General features: G+C 41.9%; 2 protein-coding genes across 3 annotated transcripts; one reads left to right on the top strand and one right to left on the bottom strand.

Moving 5' to 3' along the window:
* Positions 1–4,370: 4,370 nt before the first annotated feature.
* Positions 4,371–8,193, bottom strand: vgll4l (vestigial like 4 like). Its single transcript, XM_080894607.1, has 5 exons — positions 8,007–8,193; positions 6,291–6,414; positions 5,922–6,159; positions 5,312–5,384; positions 4,371–5,159 (listed from the first exon to the last, which is right to left on the bottom strand). Exons 1-5 carry the CDS (start codon positions 8,071–8,073, stop codon positions 4,858–4,860), a joined length of 804 nt encoding a protein of 267 aa, XP_080750733.1. The 5' UTR covers positions 8,074–8,193; the 3' UTR covers positions 4,371–4,857.
* Positions 8,194–11,272: 3,079 nt separating this feature from the next.
* Positions 11,273–22,147, top strand: syn1 (synapsin I). Of its 2 annotated transcripts, none has more exons than XM_080893428.1 (14): positions 11,273–11,508; positions 11,805–12,280; positions 12,949–13,006; positions 13,412–13,503; positions 13,669–13,825; positions 13,924–14,013; positions 14,569–14,631; positions 14,719–14,861; positions 14,951–15,025; positions 15,116–15,218; positions 15,299–15,442; positions 16,694–16,763; positions 16,847–17,336; positions 19,304–22,147. In XM_080893428.1, exons 2-14 carry the CDS (start codon positions 11,943–11,945, stop codon positions 19,329–19,331), a joined length of 1,851 nt encoding a protein of 616 aa, XP_080749554.1. In that variant the 5' UTR covers positions 11,273–11,508; positions 11,805–11,942; the 3' UTR covers positions 19,332–22,147. The 2 variants fall into 2 exon arrangements, with proteins under 2 accessions (XP_080749554.1, XP_080749553.1); XM_080893427.1 differs by having other exon boundaries at positions 19,266–22,147.
* Positions 22,148–22,701: the final 554 nt, after the last annotated feature.

Raw genomic sequence — 22,701 nt, 5'->3', positions numbered from 1 at the left:
ACAGTGCGGTGTTCCCCGAATATTACCAATTTTCTAAGAACGGGGACATTAAAACTTTAAAATGACTGAGTAAGATATTACAAACGGGGCTTTGGTGCCACCTGCTGGTCGAATTTAGCAAGTTTCACCCACCAAGGTTAAAGAGGCCTCTGGAAACTTTGTGCTGAAGTGTGTAGTTTACTTCCAAATCTCTGGTAACGTCTCTCTTAAAAAAAATAAAATAAAATAGAAACAAAAAAGTAGTAAACTCGCTGTAGGAAAGTGTAGACTCTATAGCTCACTAAGCCATAGTGTAACTAATGTGAATCAGGAGCCACGAACAGTGCTGATCATCAATCGGTTACTCATCCATGAAGAGTTCATTTACTGAGAAACTCCAGGAGAGTGTCAGGCTGTCAGCAGAACACAGTCTTTTTCCGAAATGGTACAGTACCTCCAAATCTGCTGATCAGTTCCTCTTCATCACCTATTTATTCAGTGCTGGTGGGATTTAATTTGTGACATGTTCACACAAGTGCCCGGTTTTGTGGAATATTTTGACCTTCCCAACGAATGCAGGAAGTTCAAATTACCTAAAAAGGATTGTCCGGAAATGGAAGGATGGTGGAAAACTAAGCATATATATGCGCAAGGAAAGACATTCCTAATAATAATTATATACAGTTATGGTCAGAAGTTTACATCCACTCACAATGGGCATGAATTTCATGGACATTTTTGGTCTTAATAATTTCTTTGAACTTTTCTTTTTCCAGCATGGAATGATTGTACAGCATACATCTTTAATGACTTTAAAAAACAAAAAAATAGATTTTATTTTGTACAAATATATACATACACTCACTTAACTCTTTTAATAAGTGGTGCTGAAGATATTAGATTGATTGACAGCACTCATTGGATTGACCAATCCTCAGAACAATGGTATAGTCCAAGGAGCTCAGTAAAGCTCTGAGGAGAACTGCAGATTTACACAAGTTGGGAGGCTCTCTGGGAGTTATTTCTAAACAACTGCTGATTCACAGATCATCGGTTCAAACAACTGAACGGGAGAACAAGTTATTCGGGTGTGTCACCGCTTTGCCAAGGTCAGGAAAAAGCCCCAAACTGTCACCCTCAGGTGAGAGGAAATTGGTTAGAATGTTCAGGAAGCACCAAGGCTCAAGCCCACCATGAATTGGTTTTACACGGACCAACAAATACCAAGAAAGAAGCCACTGCTCCAAAACTGGCATTTTTAAGCTTGACTAAAATCTGCAGCTGTCCACATGGACAAGCCAAATGTCCTCAGGTAAAAAGTTTTATGGTCAGATGAGACAACGATTGAGCTATCCGTCCACCGTGATGAAAGGCATGTTTGGAGGTGTAAAGGTGAGGCCTTCAAACGTAAGAAAACTGTACCAACTATATAGTGGTCGTGGCATCATTCTCTGGGGCTGTTTTGCTGCCACTGGTACTGGTACATTGCACAAAGTGGGTGGGATGATGATGATGAAGAAGGACTACCTCCCAATTGCTCTACTTCTTTGCACACATGCTAGATGGTTGGACACAGATCAACAGGACAATGATCCCAAACACACATCAAAACTGGTTTTCGGCTGGATAAAACAGGCTAAGTTTAAGCTTCTGAAATGGCCTTCCCAAGCCCCGACCTGAAGACTGTGCTTAAAGGCTGGGTCCGTGCCAGGAAACCAGCAGGTTTAAATGAACTCTACCAGTTCTGCCGAGAAGGGTTGTGAAATATCCAGCTAGAATCATGCCAGAAGATTGTTGATGGCTACCACAAGCATCTGCTTGAGGTGCATGTGTGTATATACTGTGTGCGTATATATTCGAGCCTGTATCCATTTGGGCATTTGTAAACTGAACACAGCTGTATATATGTGTGTTTCTAGTATTTTACACTATTATATTTTTCCCACACTAGCCTAAACACATACACACCCCTACAGTCATCACACATTACCAAAAGCAAAAAAAAAATCAGATTGAGAAACACAGCAGCTTTAATCAGCTACAGTCACAGATGAATATCTGTTGTCCACCCACAACATAGATGATTCATTTTTTTGTGACTGTTTCTGTGGCTACTTTACATGTAAATGATGCCCATGTGGTGTTCATCCACATTATTCCTTTAATATCAGACGCTCTACATAACAAGAGCATTTGCAAGGTTTTCCAGTCATATTTACTTGTTATAGCCCTTCACTAACACACCACTGATTGTGCCTTTTATGTATTATATTTATAATTTGTTTAATGTTTATTTATTTCTTTTATTCATTACATTTCGATGTTCACAGAGGTTTATTGTCTAAGAAAATATTAAAGATTAGATCGCACATAATGCTCCGTATAAACAGCAATTCCAGAAACTGGGGATGAGCACAGAGCTGCATTAAAGGGCTTCTTTCTTATCATATTCACTTGCAGCCACGAACGATGCTGCCAGTCAGGGATTGTGAGCGTAAATCCAAATGATCTGTATTTAAACAATTATCCGAGATAACTATCTTTTTTGTCATTTAAGTACATAGCTCGAAGACGAACTCTGAAAAATGAACCGAGCACAAAGCCACAGCGCAGAAACGCAATCTTTCCAGGCAATCATCTTCTCAGGAGATTAGTACTTAGAATTGAAACTGTTTAGAAAAAGTCTCTCAATTTGTTTACAGAGACCTAACTTTTGACAAACCAGAGAAATTAAGGAACTTTCCCAGAAAGGTTAGTCAATCTCCTGTATAGTGAGGCATACTTAATTACTATTGCTACGAGTTAAATGGTGTTTTCTGTCATGTTTGAGGTATTTAGGATTGTAATGACCAGCCCCTGTTGCCTCACACAACAATGTGCATTTTGTTTTGCAGCAGCATGAGAAGCCCTTCTCTTGACATTCTCATGGCAGGTTGATCTATATAATTTATATCTGTGAGCCACTTTCAGCTTAGCTGTGCTGAACTGCGGTGGTTGATATATGAGACATGTTAATATTTTACCCTGGTTAAACAGAGTGTATGTGTAATCCAGTGTATGACTTTATCTGGTGCAAAAATATTAGCTAATGTGGTCGACTCACAGATTCATTTAGCACTGAATATCACACCCATTTTTCCTTTTAGATAGATTACTTCCTCCTACCGTGTAAAACATTCAATGAAAAGTAAACACACACACTCACTCACGCTGCATTGTCAGAGCATATGAAAGCACATGTGAAATGGATTATTAATCAAGAGGGATGTTCAGTCGCCTCCTAGCGGTAAACTGGGAAAAGCATTATCCTCTTAAGTTTCTTAAGGTCCCCCCATCAAAAGGTTTACCCACAGAGCTCTGCTTTTGCTTATTTGACTCGTCCATAATGCAACAAGAGACCATTTGTCATTGACAAAGTCGGCCGTATATGGGTAACCCGAGGGCCTCTAGGTGGCATTCCTGTCCGTGTTCAGGTTACGCGGGCTGATGAGTGGAAATACCAGTTTGTGTCTTAAGGAGAAAAATGAATAATCAGCAGTTTGGTCACTGTTTGCTGCTGTATGCATGCACCCCCTCCACAGTCTGTTAGGTGCAAACTTCACATCATCGTTTGGTGGATTTCAGATTTTTGCGCAGATCTTTAAACTAAAGCCACATAAGCGAGTAAAGCCAACGTTTAATACTTAGCTTTAGTTGTTTTAAAGTAGGAGGATTTTCACTTTGCTCTTTCAACTTACCCCTCATTTAAAGCTTTCTCCCCTATATGCTCAGCTTTTCATGACAGTTGGGTTAATCCCCACTTCTTTTCAGCTAGCCCAACACTGTAATTTTTTGTTGTTGCTATGTTTCCTTTTACATTTAAAATTAGGCAAGATAGGACATGCAAATCAGTAACTGAAGAGTGTGGCTGGTTCTCATGCTCAGGCCTATGTTAGCCCAACCCTTTCTTCCACTTTTCCCTCCCTCCTATCCCTTGCCAAACAGGATCTGTAGGATCTTACACAGTCATTTTCTCAGGAGACAGGAATGTCAAAGCACAAGCTTTGTGCCTGCTGGAACTTGCTCCCTACATTCTGTAGAACCTCCAGGAAAAAGTACAGAATGAGTTACCCGTACATCCATTTAATTTCCACTCCTGTGTGTATCATCAACCGCTAGTTAAAACGCAGTGCCGGATGTGTTCTAGACACACGTTGACTCACTACTGAAATTAGGTTGTCTGGTATGCCACCCTGCCCTATCTTAACAAGGTGTCCTTGGATTCACGTCCCTTTAGTTTGAAAGGCGATTCGTTTCATTTTACTCATTTTTATTTCAACGTCCCATTTTCTGGAGACATTTGTTGTCCAGACCATTCACACTCAGGGAACAAAAACATGGTTTACGAGATATGAATTTTAGGTCTTTTTAATTGTCTGGTTTGTGTACAGTTTAAAAGCACATTTTACAGCAGATAGGCTAGTCACTTAGACTGTAAAGCACCCAGGGGTATCAGATTATAAATATAATACAGTGTAACTGGCATTCAGAGAAATGACACATTTACAAAAAGAAATGTAAAGGATTTTTTCCCCAATCATCCCACATCACCATCTACATTATCTCAGCTTTTCAAATGCTATCAAGCAAGCGGAGGATAGAAATGTAACAAAATATGTCGATGTCCCAAATAATGCTACATTTGTTTGTGTTGCTGTATTAAGCTTGTAGACGCGGAGATCCAAATTGACAGCACTCCTGCATCTGTAAGCTCGCTCTGTCAACTCCTGCACTGGCATTTGCAGCCAGACAGACAGCAGAGCCGTCTGCAGAGTGGCAGTGAAATGTTAAAAGTCTCAAAGAGTCCAGTTTCCACCAGGATCAGATGCCATTTCTACTTTAATTGACAGACCAGTGGCTGGGCGTTAGCACTGAGCTGCTTGTGGACTCTTTGCGGCACAGATTTGGGCTGTGGCTGTAGGTGGGGGAGTGAGTGACACTTGGACTGCTGGGCGGTGTGGAAGAACAGGAGGAAGACTTGGATTTAATCTGTAGCCACTTGTCTCCCAAAGCCTTGGCAAAGTGGTCGTCGACGGACACGCTGATGGAGAGCTGCTGGGACTGAGCTTTCTGGTAGTGAACACCCAAGCTCCTCTGGAAATGCTCCTCGAGGACGTTATCATAGTTGTCTTTGGGAACCACTGCAATATAGAAGACGAATGGCAAACCTTTACATACACACCTAAGTGAGTCAGTAAAAGTGCGTGGTATGGCTGTGCTATGAGGCACGTGTGATGACTAGGGAGTGACCTTCTGGGTAAATGAGCTCATTCCAAGTGAGTGTGAGACTGACCTGATGAGTGGCCCACGGATCTTGAAGAGGGGTTTCGTAACGAGGAGGCGCAAGTGATCACAGAGGGACGTATCTGGAAAAAAGAAAAAGAAAAAGAAATGGGTCAGTAATTAGACTCAAAGTAATTAGACTTGAAGCACAGGTTGTAACCCTGGTTTTAAGCTTTCGTTTCATTCCACAAACTTTGTGTTTTTGTTCTGACTTTGGCTAAACCTGACTGTGTACTCGCTCTTCAACTGCAACAGTTTAAATTAAAAACAACACGATCTGAAAACCGATTAAACTGGTTGGGTTTGCGCGTGAAAGTCAGCTCCCTCCCAGTGTGGTGGCATAAACAGGTCAGAGAGAAAGCAGTCTGTTTGGTCTTGTTGATGGCATTCCTCCCTCCATTACTCACATTTTCTTCCCGAATCCGGCTGGATTGCATAGCTCAGGCAAGCTTAGGCTTGCAGACACACTTAGATGCAGAATGCTTGTGCAGCTGGATTCACTGACTACAGATAATGGACCCCTGTGGTTGGTGGCCTGAAGCTATGCTGAGGTTATACAGTAGGGTAAACAGTATGACCTCCTAAATACCCTGTGTTCTAGACAAGCTTTGCTGAATTACCTGGATTTGACTGGAAGAGGTGCCTTTATTCTTTTCCTCTGCGCTTTCAGTTTCTTTTCTGGGTTTCTTGATGAGGGCAAGGGGTTCATCCATGACTGGTGTGTAGTACACATGGGTGGGCAGAGGGCTGGTGGGGCTGGGTGTTGGACTCAGGGTTTGTGTTGGACTCTGCTGGCTGCTGAACACTGCTGGGGCTGCTCTCTGGGCCAGCCTGCTTCGGCTCATCGCTCGCTCTCGTCTGAAACAATTATTTGAAAGAGTTTCAGACCCTCGTTGCTGTCTTTTTTTTTTTTTTGACAGAATTTGCATTTAATAAGTTGAATCTATCAAAAGAAAATGTTCTTAGGAAAGTTAAACAGCTCAACCAACCTTTCCTCCAAAGTCAGACCTCTCTCGTGGCTGCGCTTGCGTTTGATTGGATACACCGTTTGGGTTCGAGCCCGGTCGTGTGTCATATGTCTGTATCTGTCTTCGCTTCTGAGATGAGGCTGACCTGCAGAGCAAAATTAAAATGCGGGATTAGAAGAAGCATGCAGACTTTCAAAGAAACACGACCCCATCAGGGGTGCCCGCGGTCCCTTTGCCAACGCCGATCCTACGTCAGATCACTGACGGTATATTGTGACGTTTGTGATTGTATCTAACTGGCAATGATGTTTAACTGCTTGTTTTGATCCATGACATCAACTTGCACGACTGCTTTTCGTGGGAAAGCGTTTTTTTTTTTTTTGTCACCGTTAATCGTAAACTCCGTTAAGCTGTAGAACTCGATTTACCTGATCAGTGAGGGTTACAACACTTCACAGCTGATTCAATGCTAACGGTAAATGTTGTTTTTCTACATATTGGCATTCAGCCCAGTCACACGCAAACAAGTTTTTTTCCCCCTGTTTGGATGGAGTGCAAAAACATCAAACTGCTCTCCGTGTCTGAGGACCCCGATTTGGGCGTCAACCATTTGTGAAAAGGCCATCAAGGCGAAACACGTACACATCCTGGATCTTTGCAATTACACAAGTCGAAACACATCGACAGGCAGCTGCTGATGTCAGTGGCTTGTTCAATCAGAGGAGTTTAAAGCATGTCTACAGTGCAGGACAGACACACTAAATGGGCTGGATGTCTCAGTCTTTTGCAGGTTTATCACCCATCAAATGTCAACCAAAGCCACACAGGGGGGCGTTTGGGCAAATCAGCCTGCAGTCACATCCCCAGGCTGATGTGTAATGCATGCAGCCAAAACACAAGCACTGTTTGAAAATGTAATGGCAGCACAATTGCACTGTGTGTTCCGTTAACACTTGGAAATCCACACTGACGGGCAGCAGTGCTAAACTGTATTCAAATCAGCCAATGGATGTATTTAAAGAAACAATAGTCTGTGGTGCCACACTGAATTGAGACAGTCTGTTTAAATTGGTTTTGCATTCCTAGAGAAAAACAAAACAGCCTTCACGCCCACACTGCTCACTCCAGTTCACATTTCCTAACATCTAAACTCTCCAATAGCACATGTGAGCTATTCCTTCACACAGTGTGGCTTTGTGGAGGGGGGTAGGTATAACCACACCTATGCTGATTTTCTAATGCCTCGGGCATGGTTATTTCTTCCTTATTAGCAGAGGGAAAATGCTTCCTGACCTTTTGGTTCACTGCATTTAAATCTGATTTTATTGTTACCCAACAGAAACGCATGGTTTAGAAAAGCTCAGTTAAAGCCTCAGGTGAGTATTTACAGAGTCTGTATGTAAGATTCAGTGTATTAAATATATTAACCGAAAAAGCCAAACGTGGTTCTAGCAGTACACATACTTGATTGTTTACTTATCGCTGTCATTTGATTGTCACCGTATCTGATTCTTTCTGCCTGACTTCACCTAAATATCACAGACAGACTAAATGCCACTTAATTAACACAGATGTTGTATATAGTTCATATCATATTGAGAAATACATATTAAATACGCATACTAATAAGTAAATGATATGGCACAACCACAGCAGAGATTTATTTCCACAGATCCAAGTATTCACTGTCATCAAGAAACATGAGGACATTTTTAAAAAAGCGTAAATCGAGCTTACCTTCTAAAATGTAGACCTTGAAGCCACTGCTCATCCGAGTTATGTATTGGAAGTTAGCCACAGCCATTGCTCCTTATCTTTGTGTTGCTGAGCCCAAATACAGAGGAACACCTTGACTGCTGGACTTTACAGGACACAAAGAGCCTCAGTTATAGACTGTATTGGAAAGGTAATGAGACGCTGGTTCTGAGCGCCGTCAGGTAAAGTATCAGGTGAGTGCGGACAGACCTGTGACTCATTTCCTGCCTTTCCATTGGCTGCTGCCCGGGCCAATGAGAAGCCCCGGTTCACTCATTATTATTACTGCATGTTGGGAATGTGCCTGCAGTTAGGCCCATCGCTAAAGTAGAAAAAAGGCGCTAAATGTCACAGTATACCAGACTTTACTCTGATTAGAGAACTGTTTGCTTTATTCGGCACTTTCTCTTATACGAAAAGTTCCATCCTGAAAAAACAAACAAACAACCCCCCCCCCCCCGTCATCAATTATTTTCTTTCAGTTCCTTGTAGAGTGTGCCTGCGGGTTTCCCCATACATGGAATCAACACCTGTCCCCCTCCCACCTCCCTCCTAATCTGCAATCTCACCAAACTGCATTTTTCCGAGTGCTTAGCCCACCGGAGCTCCAGTCATTCTTCTGACCTGCCCATACACGCATGCAGCTGTACTCTGAGCCTGCCTCACCAGCAATCCGAGGGCTTTTGTTGATGGCCAGACAAAGACTCCCTAAGTACTGAAAATGTTGCTGCTGCCATGAGAAAAAAAAAAAAATCTTCTGAGAGTGTAATGCGAGTCTGACGACATGTAGAAGGCCTCGGAGGCAGCTCACTTAGATACGTGACAGTTCTAATGAAAAAGGGGGGAAATCATTATTAATGTCATTGTTTTAAGGTGTATCTGTAAAACTTATTGAGAAATACCATTTTGTGCTGTCTGGACTTTGTTGATATACAAGTGGGAGATTTCTACTTGTGAGTTTTACCCTAACAGGTTGGTGAATTTTGTTTAACGTGATAAAAAGCTACTCTTTTAGAAGTCCCACTGTTCATACGTGCATGGAAAATATTAGGTTTAATTTAAGCTCAACAGTGCCCCCTTATGTCGTACAAAGCAATAGCACGGTCAGGGGTAGGAAAATAACTTGTGGGGGGGAAAATGCAGTTTAACGTTTTAAAAATGAAATGAATGTGGTTATAAATCTGCAAGTGGCCAGGGAAGCTGTAGAAGTTCTAGTTTTGCAACGATTGTCCTAACTCTTGTTCTAATCTCTGTAGAGATGATCTCACACTCCTTCAATAATGTTGAATTCCAATTCATGACTGATGTGTTTTTCTACTCAGGTATGAATTTACTGTACTGGCAGTGAGCTGGAGATCAGTGTCATGCTGACAAATGAAGCTGCTGCCAATCAGATAATTTCCAGATGGTGGATCCAGATCTCACTTTTCCTTCTTGTTCATATTTTCCTAAATTTTGACAAGATCTTTAACACTTCTGCATTTCAGCAGCTTCAGACCACGACAGAGCCTCCACTGTGTTTTACAAATGGCTGTAGATACTTGCTTTACCTCTCTCCTGACCTCCTCTGAACATGTTGATGATGATTTGAACCAAAACCTAAATTTTCTAATTAAGACCTGTTGATTTTCAGTCCAGTTCTAGTGTAGTTTTGTGTACCGCAGCCTTCCCCCCCTGTTTCCCTTCCTTAAGAACGGCTTCTTTACAGCCACCCTTAAGCAGAGGCCATTTCTGATGAGGCTTCAGCAAACAGAACGATCACTGAAGTTCCAGATGCATGCCTCAGGACCTCCGCCAGTTCTTTGCTGGATTTTAAAGGAAGACTTCTTAAAGCCATGACCTTTAAATGCCCATCTGCTGCAGATAGTAGTTTAGGCCTGTGACTTCTTTTTTTATCCCCTGTTTGTTCAGTTTCCATCTGATTTTTTTAAGCACACACAGCATACCATGATCTCTCTTTTGGAATAAACACATTTACAGAGAAAAACATAAAGGTAGGGCATTCATTAAGTTAGAAAGTAGCCTCATCACTTTGGGTAAAAGTTGAAATAATTATTTTCTGTTAGCCTAGCCAAACTTGCAACACTAATCTATATTTTAATTTAGTGAGGAGACTCCACTCCACTGGTGACTGCAAGCAAGAAAACACCCGAGGAAAACACCAATAAATAAATGACGCCGTCAATAACTATCATAAACCTCCTTGTATGATCCATGATAAAGCAGCTGTGTGCGACACACCACAGAGCACAAAGAGCATTCCCCTTTCTGAATAATCGAAAGTGTGTACTGATGGTTACCTGACAGATGCATTGCCTGGGCATGCCTTCATGGTGGGCAGGATAATGACAGAAAAAAGGGGCACAGAAAAAAGAAAGGCAAGCTAGAGAGCGATTGCTTCTCTGGTTTGTGAACTAAAGTAATCGAGCCACTTTCTATGAAATCACACAAATTCTAATGTAATAAAACTAAAATCCATCCACTGAAAAATAAATGTAAACTAATGATACATTAATAGGCAGTTCACTATTCCCAACTCTTAAGATCGGAGCTAAATAGCGGTATTTTTTACTAGCAAGCAACAGGCTATTTATTATCTCTAAAATGCATTAATGATTTAGATAAGAAATGCACCCGGCTCTAGGCCTCTATCCGTGTCTCTGTAGTTTCTGCCATATGGTACAGTTTCCATAGAGCAACCCATGGCTCCCAGGGGGGTGGGCTCCGAGTATCACTAACAGACGGCGCATCCCTCACTGTCTGTATTGACTCAGTTGAAAATCAAAAGTAACACCCTGTTTCAGCAGGCCTGACAACCCAGCAGTTGGTGTGCCGCTGCTGCTTTATTGGAGCCAGCAGGATGCCCGAATGAAATCAACACCCAGAGGTATTGCAGCCAACAGCAGGATCATGTCCAACAGCGAGCGACGCCCCTGCTTCTCCGCTCTCATCAGCACCACCCTGATACCCCCATCATGGAGCTTGTCAAGTTACAAGAATACTGACGAGAACAATGCCGGAAGTTCAACAACGCTAATAAGACTCAACAAAACAACAGCTCGCCACTTATGCGGTTTTAGCTGTGGCTGCTATTTTTACTTCTTTAGTTTAACTATGTCCAAACTCTGACGTCAATAAAAAATCAGCCCTAGATATGCATAGACTTTTCTTTCTTTCTTTCCCCCCAAAGAGACACCGGAAGTGTGGATATCACCCTGCTGCAACTTGACGACCGCGCAGCTCCTCTCTCCCTCAGGATGACTGGGAGTGACGCAGGGCAGACGGAAAAAACTGGGGCTTGATGAGAAGGACGGCGGTGATGCAGGAAGGGCTGTAGCTTTATTTATTTCAGCCTGATGCCTGACTTGCCTGCACGGAGGATATGAGAGTCACCCATATGAGAGCTTTTCTGTGACAGACAGGAGGTAATAACGAGGAATCATCAAGTCATCCTTGGGGCAGACCAGTTTGGATACACTCCCAGGTAGGCTTCATCATGCCCGGTTGTGGCTGTTACTACAGGCTGCTGAAGTGCTAGGTGGCTTTCTGGAAACAGGATACATGTTAAAAAATGTCAATAAATTTATATTTTTATTTGCGTCAGTCTTTACACGGAGACTGATAATTGGCTTGCACAATTTGCTAAGGTGAAGTAGGGCTGATTTCTTCTTGCATCTTAGCAAATTCTTTAAGCTACACCGTCACGACTCATCGCCACTGTTATGATCAGATAGTCGAGCTTCTCCTTCTATATTAACACGGGACCTGTTTTCTCTGTAGGTAACATCGGGTCCTGTTCCTGCACATGGGAAAGTAGCCTAGTCATTCATTTCCCCACTGAACACCGAGTTGTAAGTCACATTCAGTGTATTTGGACCCCCACATCCTCCTCCTTCGTCATTTCAACAAATATCCACCATGAACTACCTGCGACGACGACTCTCGGACAGCAATTTCATGTCCAACCTACCCAATGGCTACATGACCGACCTCCAACGCCCCGATCCGCCGCAGCAGAGCCCCGCAGTGTCGCCCGGGCCGGCAGAGAGGCGCCAGTCCACCAGTCAGCAGCCGCAGCAGCAGCAGCAACAGCAGCAGTCTGGAGGTGGAGGTGGAGGCTTCTTCTCATCCATTTCCAACGCCGTCAAACAGACCACAGCTGCTGCGGCTGCGACCTTATCGGAGGCAGCGGACCGAGCAGGTGTCTCCAGCAGCGCTAAGATCCTCCTGGTCATCGACGACCAGCAGACCGACTGGTAAGAGCAGTGCGCATTGGCAGCGCGCTGCCTCGTCTAGACAGCAAAAGTGTGCCAGACCGTGGGTTGCGGTGGCCTAACTCCTAGAAGGTCATATGATTCATCCGGTGTTGAGAGGTATCCTTCCATCACGTGAAACAACCGGTGGGAGGTTTTGTGCGCCGAAACTGTGCCATGGCAAAGGCGCAACAGACCGAAGGCAGAGAAGCCATTTTCATTTGACGATCAGCTTGTTTTTTCTTCTTGTGATCGATTCGTGTTGCATTCTGCTGATAATCTGAAATTACGCAAGTGCACTATGCGTTCATGGCCGCCATGAATATGGAGATTACCTATTTGTCAAATGAAGCGGCTGTAAGTGCAGAAGAAAAACGATTTCAGCAGACAGTCGAGCTTCTTTTCCGCGCGCATTATGCAATAGTGATAACAAACTAAGAAATTTGCTATTATCGAGACAGGATTGATATTCACAATAAACGGAAGCTGACCTATCCTGATGCAACACCAGTAGTTTTATTTATACATCCATATATATATATATATATTCTCTAAATTTCAAAATTTGCCAAAATAATGGCAAATATTAAATATAGAAAGGCAAAATTTTAAAATCACATCCATATATCAACTTTTTGATGTAATCATTTAACTTCTTGCTTTAAAATCAGGGTGAAGGTCTTCAGAGGAAGAAAGGTCCATGGGGAATTTGACATCAAGGTGGAACAGGTAAGTTTTGCTTTGTGATGCAGACTTGTAGATTGTCTGGGCCAATAGCAGACCAATAATCTATTTGTGAGGAGAAATGTGCAGCCTTATATTTATTACTACAGTTTCACTCAGTGGTCTTTCATGATGTAATCCACTAAGCAGCATTTTAACAGAAGAGAAGCCCATAAACATTTTAAAATCTTCTTTGCCTAAGGCATTTTCTTCTCCTACTATTTTAGTCTCTCTACCTCATTCTGGACTGACATTTCTTTCTTATGTGGCCTCAAAACAGGAAGGATGAATTTCACACAGAGCCTGATATTCTTTAATTGTGTCTTGTTCTGCTTGACCGCTGGTTCCAATCATCACCGCTGTGATTTCTGAAGTGTTTATTAGGGTTTGACCTTGATACTGTCCTTTCAGGCAGAGTTCTCTGAGATCAACCTGGTGGCCAATGCCACAGGTACCTACAATGTGAACATTGATGCAATTAGGAGTGGCCATAAAGTTACAAAGTAAGTTCTCTGCAAAATTTTTCTTTTTAGAAAAAAAATTGCAGCGCTGGTAAAACTACGAGTTTCTGCTGAAACGTTCACTGTGCCCCAAATGGAATGAATCATCAAACTGATTTGTTGTTTTTTTAGTGCTGTTAAATATTTTGCTCATGTCCCCTGAACCAGATCCTTTAAGCCAGACTTTGTGCTGATCAGACAGCATGCGTTCAGCATGGACAAGAATGGAGACCATCGTAACATAGTGATTGGATTGCAGTACGCTGGACTGCCAAGTGTGAACTCTTTGCACTCGGTCTACAATTTCTGCGACAAACCGTGGGTGGTGAGTAGGATTTAATTAAGGCATTCATTTAAAGCCAGCACACACTTAGTTGAGTGACATAGACATACTACGCAGCAGCATCTTTCTGTACGTTTCAGTTTGCTCAAATGTCTAGGCTTCACAAGCAGCTTGGCTCAGAGGAGTTCCCACTGATTGAGCAGGTTTACTATCCAAACCACAAGGAAATGGTGAGTTTTTGCCCTATGTCCTTCTCCTCTTCCTTTTCATTTGTTTTCATGGCTACTCTCTTCAAATAACAAGGACCTAGACCCACACACACACACACACACACACACACACACACACACACACACACACACACACACACACACACACACACACACACACACACACACACACACACACACAACCTCTGCATGGGTCACATGTCAGGGGTGTAATTTACCTCCATGTCAATATTCAATCTTATGTAGCAGCTGAGAGCACTCACATTTTCTAAGCATCGACTTTTTTTTTTGTAATTGGTAGATGGTGAGTGTTTGATTTCTTGAGTTCCAAGTTAGTGTTGCTACAGTTAAACTGAGACGGGTTGGTGCAGAGCAGTTTAATTCCTCCCTGCTGTCACAGCCTGACAGTACTGGGCTGGCTTTCAGGCCATCAGTACCAATCGTAATATCTGCCCCGATCAGAACTGATATAATAATTGGTGTTTTAATCACTGGGGCACTACGAGAAAGTTCATTTATAAGAAATCTGAGCATGTTTTAATGTTCTTTTTGCAGATTACCTCCCCTCAATTTCCTGTAGTGGTAAAGATGGGCCATGCTCACTCAGGGATGGGAAAGGTAAATCTAGAGTTCTTAAGTATTTTCTCAGGTCCACGTGAACACGCTGATGTCACTATATTAATATTTTCACTCTTGCTGCTTTAGGTGAAAGTGGACAATCAGTATGATTTTCAAGATATTGCTAGTGTTGTGGCACTGACCAAGACCTACGCCACATCTGAGCCATTTATTGATGCAAAGTATGATGTGCGCATTCAGAAGATCGGCAACAATTACAAGGCTTACATGTGAGTGAAACTTCCTCTCAGGTTCATGCATGAAAATAAAAACAGTGAAAATGGTTAGAATAGAGTTAAGTCTTTATTTTAATTAACAGGCGAACATCAATTTCTGGCAACTGGAAAACCAATACTGGTTCATCTATGCTTGAGCAAGTGGCCATGTCAGACAAGTAAGAGCGCAGAGTTGAAAATGAAATAAAACTGTAAATCAAATTGTATCGCACTGCACTATAATAGGTCTGATTAATGTGTCATGGCAGGTACAGAATGTGGGTGGATTCTTGTTCCGATATCTTTGGAGGGTTGGACATCTGTGCTGTGGAGGCTCTACATGGTAAAGATGGCAAGGACTACATCATAGAGGTACTACGTGACAATGATATCAATGTTTTCTATGATCTTAAGGGGAGTCCACTAATTATATCAAGTTGTGGTCTTTTAAGGTTGATGACTGTTCGATGCCACTGATTGGGGACCAGCAGGACGAGGATCGCGTTCATATTGCAGAACTAGTGGTTTCTAAAATGAACCAGACTGTTCCACGTACTTCAAGCTCTTCCACAGTCCGTACAGGACAGCCAGCACAGGTGCTCAAACAACAGACATGCTTTCCTTGCTCCAGCACACCCTAACTTTTCCTTATCTTCCACACTTTTAGTAGTAACACACTGTAAGTACAGTTAGATCCATAAATATTAGGACAGAGACACTTTTTCTTGTCATTTTGGTTCTGTAGACTACCAAAATGAATTTTAAGTTCGATGTCTTTCAGCTTTAATTCGGCAGGTTGAACAAAAAGATTGCATTCAAAAAATTGCACACCCAAGGCAACAAACTGCCTCTGATGTGTTTTACGGATGGTGCGGTGTGCTTTAGATCTTGAGCTGCTCCACGGCTTCGCCATACTTTTCCTTGTCATCCTTCAGGTAGAGGTTGATCTTGGTTTCATTTGTCCAAAGATTGTTTTTACAAAACTGAAAACTGGATGGCTTTTTTCGATGTCTTTTTAGCAAAGTCCAGCCTAGCCTTTCTGTTCTTGAGGCTTATAAGTGTCTTGCATCTTGCAGAGAACCCTAACCCTCTTTTTCGCAGCCTAAGGATGGCTTGTTTCACCTGCATGAAAAGCCCCCTTGACCGCATGTTGTGTGTTCGCAGTAAAATCTTCCAAATGCAAGGGACACGCCTCAAATGAACTTCTAAACCCTTCATCCAATCTGAATGTGAATACCCTGAAATAAAAGCTGAGAGTCTACACATTATGTCCATTATATAACTATAATATAACCTGTGAAAGTGTTCAAATATATATATGGACCTAACTGTATATTAGTGGGCATAAAAATATGAAAGAAACAATTAAAACAAGACTCAGTGAGCTTCAAGTCAACAGGATCTGCATTATATTTTCTTTAATCTTTTTAAAAACACATGTTGTGTTTCTAAGAAAAGTAGTGGGCCAAGCATGGATCCCTGGGGTACTCTAAATCTGAGATGGTCACATCAGAGAGACAATCAAATAACAACTTTAAACAGACCACACTGTGATTTACTTTGCCTGAAATGACTTGAATGGTGTGGAAGGATTCAGTGTAGGGTTAAGAGGAGTTTCTGGTTATGAGGTAAGTTAGAACGTAGATTTCCGTCAGAATTTTAAATGTGGCTTAAAATGTTATGAATGTTGTGATTAAGAGATTTGCTAGATCATGCTGTGGAAGAAAAATCTTCGGAACAAATTAAGAGACATTTAAAATATTTATACATTATCATTTTCTCTGCTTAGCCATCTAATGAATGTCATTTTTGCTTTGTATTGATATTTTCCCCTTGTTAACTTGTAGAAAGCAGTTTCTCCTCAGCCAGTCTCACAACCGAGAGTCCCGCAGTCTCAACAGCGTCCTTCACCACAGGGTAAGAACTGGACTTTTAGGGTCTTGAAAAATATTTCAGAATTTGAATGTGATTCGTCTCCTTCTTTTGTTTATCTCCGATAGGTGGTCCTCAGCAAAGCCCTCCATCTCAGCAGCGTCCACAACCTCAAGGCCAACCTCCTGTACAGACCCAACAATCTGCTGCCAGCCCTGCCACTGGTGACCCCAGTAACCAGACTAAGGCAAGCCAAGGGCCTGCGACTCAAGGTCAGAGACCTACGTCTGGTCAGGGCTCTCCTCAGCGAAGCCAAGGAGGATCCCCTCAAGCTCAGAGGCAGCAGTCTGTATCGCAGCAGAAACCATCTGCAGGCCAAAAACCTCCACCACAGCAGAGGCCTGCCATGCCCCCTAGACAGCAGTCACAGGGAGGGACACAGCAACAGAGGGCTCCCGGCCAACAAGGACGCCCTGGAGCACCCACCACCCAGCAGCCACGTCCTGCCGCTCAGGGTCAGGGGGGCCCAGGAGGACGACCTCCTCTGCAACAGAAGCCTCAGCCTCCACAGAAGCCTAGTCAGGACAGCCCGGCTATGGGCGGCTCTCCACAACTAAAGTAAGTAGCTGTGAATGATAAATGGGATCGGTTTCACCTCATCCTTCAAGCAGAAGATCCCTTCTTATTGCCTGCACTGTGACATGCATGCCACATGGGAAATCTATTTAATGACAAATGAGCCACCCGAATGTGCATGGTTTATTGATTTTTACACTTTTCAGCCCTTCAGCAGCACTTTCACGTAACATAACATTTCAAAGTCTGTGCAGAGCGCCTGATACGTTAAAACAACAAGCGGAAGCCGTAATGAAGCTACATATTGTGATATTTAAAGATCCCTTTAATGTAAATAAACTTTTGAACCTTGTTTACATATCTAGATTGTTGTGAAACTTATGAAACTAATGCCATCGACTGGCAGTGAGGCTACACATGTTCATCAGATATTTTAACATTATTAAACATAACTCATTGTGTGATAGCATACTTAGTTCAAAGCACAGCTTGTCTATTTCAGGTCAGTGTGAGAGCCTGCTGGTGCTGAGCGTCTCTCCTCTGCTTTCTGATTCACCGTGAGTTCGAGTCTCCTCTGCTCCTTCTTTACTCCGTGTAAGACACACATGGAGTGGAGCAGACACATGCTGAGTGGAGGAAAGGAGAGATAAGTGGAGATAATATTACTAGACTTAATGACGTACCTCCAAGTGCAATAAAACCTCTAGGGTTTCCAAGACAAGACCATCAGGTCTAAGTTAATCCCACTGCAAGGCCTTAGTATCATGGAGTTTTTGAGTATCCATCTATCCATTTTCTTACACTTATCGCCGGGCGGTTTGGGGGAAGCCTTCCTTCTTCCCAGCTACCTTCTCCAGATTATCTTGTAGAATACTGAGGTGTGCCTCCAGGGCCTCCTCCCTGTAGGGCATACCCAGAACTCGTCACCCAGGAGACACCCAGGAGGCATCAGTGTCAGATGCCCAACCCACCTCACTTGGCTCCTTTCGGTGTGGAATAGTTGCAGCTCCACTCTGAGATGCTCCTGAATAGCTAAACTCCTCACTCTGTTGCTAAGGGGGAGGCCAGTTACCTTTGGAAAAAGCTCATTTTGCCCCTTGTATCAGCATCTCATTCTTTGATTACTACCCCAAACTAGTGACGATGGGTAAGCGAATGGGCATAGATCAACTGGTAAATTGACAGCATCGCAGTGGAGCGCAGTGTTTGAATCACCGCAGATGCTGTAAGGGCCTCGGGGTGAAATTTTACATTTCTTAATTAAAAAAAAAAAAAAAACTGGACACATGTAATCACATATTGCCGTTTTGCCGTCAGGTGTTCAGACAATTTATTTATTTATACAGTAAGCAAAATCATTCACGCCTTAATTTAACTGGGTTAGCCATGATTCGGTAGTCTCTGCCTGCTTTAGCTTCTTTACTTCTTGCTTCTGCTGAAAGTAGGAAGTGCGCTCTGCAGTGTGTCACTCTTTCCTCTTATGAGAAGCACAGTGAGCCTCCACAGCAGTACTGACAGCTGCGCCTATCCAGCTGCAATGTTCCATCGGTGCCACACAGGACACCTTATATCGGGTTGACGTTGCTGCGTGAACAGAATGTAACCTAAATAATTCACAAAATTAGGAATACATAATCCTGATTTTGGATTTAATACTTGAGCTTCTTTATGCTCTCCTGACAATGAGACATAAACCCTCTTATTGTCAGTCGCATACAAAAACATGCATCACTTTGCTTTCCAGAAAAGTCATTCAATATCCATATCATATTCAAAGCTAACTTGAAATGATAAGGTAATACTGAATGACCCGAGGAAAGGAATGCGCTTTATGATTGTTTACTGAGCCTTTTCTCTCATTTCTCTCCCTCTCTCTGTCTTGCCTTGCGCCAGTCTTTTCATTCCATGGGTTTGCTGCATGACTTTAATAGCCTCTTCCTCTCCTCTATTGCCATTTTCCTCTCTTTATAGCAAGTCCCAGTCTCTTACCAATACCTTCAACATTCCAGAAACCCCAGCGCCACGAGCCAGCCTTAGCCAGGACGAAGTGAAGGCCGAAACCATACGCAATCTACGCAAATCTTTTGCCAGTCTCTTCTCAGACTGAGACAGCATAAGCCCCTCTTCCCTCTCCTCCTGAAAGAAAAAGAGACAGGCAAACTGAAGGACAGACCCCTTCTTCCCCCTCCGAACAAGGACCAACCGGATGCCGTCTTTAATTCATGTACACTGAGCCTGATGTGAAAATGTACACACTTGATAGCCACTGCCTACATGGTTTAACTCTTTTAAAACGAACAAAAAGTAGAATACAGTTAGGCACTGATGTCTTAAACATTCCCTGCCTTGCCTCGAGCTTAAGTAATCATACTCAAAACTGTTTGTACTCCACACTGAAGCCTGTATATGCATGAATACGAAACAAAACAATATTGCTCTCACTTGTTTGTTTGTGCTGTAAATTCATCGTGGCCGTTATGTTCAAGTAACTTGAGGCGCTGTATTAAAGTTATTGGGGAAGGGAAGATAGCCAAATATTTTATTTTAAATAAAAAAGCAGCACCTAGTTTATTATCTCTTCTTATCTAAAAATAGTATATTTGTGTCATAGTAAAAACAGTGAAAATGTAGCTAACCCCTAATTTTGAATAAAGAGCTGTCAAACTGACTTAAAGCCACTAAACAATCTCCATGTATCCCCAATAAAAACAAAGCTACACCACTATTTCACACTTCTACTCCTTGCAAAATTAACAACAACATCCTCCCTGCTTTCCTGATTCCCTAATTATTTTTGTATGGTGCCCAAATGACTACAGCTGCACAAAAAGGATGTCCAGTGTTTGCAAATGCTAGATCTGTTCAAGCTGTAGATCGCTCATGGTGATGTCTTAGCTGCATGTCAACAGGAGGCAATGGTTGCATTTCCCAACCCCTGACTTTGGCGCTTGTAACTGTGTTGTCACATGTAGTTAAATTAGCTAGTATTAGAGTAGTTGGTGTCGTGAGTATGTCGTGGCTCCCGATTTTCTTCGTTTTTTTTTTTGTTGCAGAAGAACAAAAGCCCAGCAGCTCTCTAACTTGAAAGCATGCCTTACACAGACAAGAGCGTCAAATCAAATGGAGCTGTCTCAGGGATGTCCAGTTGATTGTGACACTTGTGTGTGGGTGAGGGTCTTCCATTGCAGTCTTATAGTGGTTGTTTACAAAAAAAAAGAAGGAAAAGCATGCATTTTAATGAGCTAGAATGTTTTATTATTTCAAACACATTTGCACACAGAGTATATCTTGCAAAATTATACTTGAATACAATGGTTTTCAGGTTTATTCATCTGCCACTTGACAAAGCAGGGTTCCTGCTTTGGGGTGCTGCCATGTCTGTAACAGGCATGGTACAGTGGGTTCCAGTGTAGACAGGGTTGGCGACTGTTCAGGTACAGTTAGTGAAAAATATCGTTACTTACAGTTTATTTTCCTCAATTTTCAAAGCAATGTGACAAGAAAAAAACTGCTAACCAACTACTGAGTTTAATGGATGTACAATAGGTTTTAGGAGGTCTTAGCAGTAGGTCAGCATAAGATACACTCCAAAGCACACACAGCCAAGGAATGTTACGTTTGTGAAATTCATTTGTACCACGTAGAAAGGTAAAACGGTGACAAGTTTTAGGAATGCCAACTGCACGATGCTTCTCTGCAGTTGATTTCACAATTCTGCCACGCATCTTTTGCACCGACAAAACTTTCTTTGATCACGTCTCTGAAAATCCAAGCTGTCACTGAAGAATGTTTTATCTTCTCCAGGCACTATAAATGTCTTCCAGAAGGAGTGCTATAGATTCATATGGTGATATAGTATGGCAATATCACGCTTTTAGAGAAGACCCAATAGTGAAAAGTCTAAGTGAGTCCTGGTCCCCCTGCAGATTCTCCATGTTGCCTGTGTTTTTCTGTTTATGTAGCCACAGTGACCCCTTGTGTTCAATGGTGCATAAACGTGTGAATGTTGTTTTGTAACCTGGTCAAACCAAATAGATGTTGTGCAAAGCTCTGAGTGATCCAGATTGTCACTTTCCTCCCCTGCTGCTATTTGTGCTTGCTGATATTCTGTGTGTCTCTAAACTTTATAGTTTATCTGGGAAAATAGTTTACTTACTTTTTCCTTTTGTACATGCACAATTTTCTTGTGAATGGCACTGCTATATGGTGCTTGTTATGTTATGCATAAGTAATGGAGGGCTTCATTTTTACATTTTACAGTTACTCAGTGTCAGTACGTAACTGTCAGATTCATAATGGCACAGCCGAGAATAAGTAAGAGAGGAGTAATTTTCACACTGAGTGTGTAATTTATGAAAATGAGCCATCACATTTAGCACTGATGGTTATCTTTGAAAAACCGTGCCGTCCTTTCACTCAGAGGTGTCTTGGCCAAACTGAGAAACACCATTTGCCACGAGCCCTCTGGAGCCTGACAGGATGAGCCGCGACGGCAATGCAAAGAAGTCATTTTGATATATATTTTTTTTTATATTTTATTTTTAAGGGTTTACATTATTTATGGTTGATATATCTGACTGTGAATGTACATTGTCTTCTTTCTTAGAGCTCCTTTTATTGTTTTTTAATTCCACCGTATAATCATTGTGAAACGGTAAAATCCTTACAAGTTTGAGTGAAATTGATTGTCAGTTGATGCCTGCCAGAGTTCAAAATGTACATCATAGATGTAAGTGCAAAAATCAAAAAGCTGAGGGTTTTTTTTGTTAATCAAAAATAAGATACTGCATAATATAAATCATGGTGGATTATTGAAATAAATGTAATAAAAATGATATTGATGTTATATGCAATGTAGCTATATTATGTGAAAATGAGTATGTTATTACAACATGCACATGTCCAATAAAACCTATGACAAATAATGACTGGTTTATTTGAGAAAAGTAAAGTAAAGTAGGGTTTAAAAGATGCTGACACAGCTGCTGAATAACTGTAACAACACCAGTTAGTCTAAATGATTAATGCAGAACTGTTGAGTAACATTCATATTCAAATTTCTTTTCATTTTGCTGTCCTTGATGATCAGAGACATCATTGGTTTTTCAGTTTGTTTTTCACACTTTTGTTAACATTTATTTTTATACCGTAGCTTACTTTATCCATCAGGTTGAAAATTACATGGTTGCATTTTATTTTATTTTCGTTTTTCAGTTATAAAGAAAAAAAATTAAAGGATATATATAATAGTAATTCATAGACTTTAGGTATTTATATTAAATGGGTACAGTGCATAGTATTCGGTTGTGAATGACTTTAATATTAGGCAAAGTATTGTTTATACTCTGCATTGCTGTAAGCTAGCGTCTAAAAATACGGTGGCCCTGAGAGGTCAAATGCACTGCAA

Source organism: Rhamphochromis sp. 'chilingali' (genome assembly GCF_963969265.1).
Source record: "Rhamphochromis sp. 'chilingali' genome assembly, chromosome: 10".
In the NCBI taxonomy this organism is placed as follows: Eukaryota; Metazoa; Chordata; class Actinopteri; order Cichliformes; family Cichlidae; genus Rhamphochromis; species Rhamphochromis sp. 'chilingali'.
The sequence above is the reverse complement of the archived record's forward strand: the minus strand, read 5'-3'. Positions and strand labels throughout refer to the sequence as shown.

Bases quoted from the DNA above. Each gene is read 5' to 3' on its own strand.
- vgll4l (XM_080894607.1), bottom strand. From the start codon at position 8,073: ATGGCTGTGGCTAACTTCCAATACATAACTCGGATGAGCAGTGGCTTC. The intron at 6,415-8,006 runs GTAAGCTCGATT...TTTGCTCTGCAG, and splicing joins CAAGGTCTACATTTTAGAAG to GTCAGCCTCATCTCAGAAGC. The intron at 6,160-6,290 runs GTTGGTTGAGCT...TAATTGTTTCAG, and splicing joins GGTCTGACTTTGGAGGAAAG to ACGAGAGCGAGCGATGAGCC.
- syn1 (XM_080893427.1), top strand. From the start codon at position 11,943: ATGAACTACCTGCGACGACGACTCTCGGACAGCAATTTCATGTCCAAC. The intron at 15,026-15,115 runs GTAAGAGCGCAG...GTGTCATGGCAG, and splicing joins CAAGTGGCCATGTCAGACAA to GTACAGAATGTGGGTGGATT. The intron at 15,443-16,693 runs GTGCTCAAACAA...GTTAACTTGTAG, and splicing joins GTACAGGACAGCCAGCACAG to AAAGCAGTTTCTCCTCAGCC.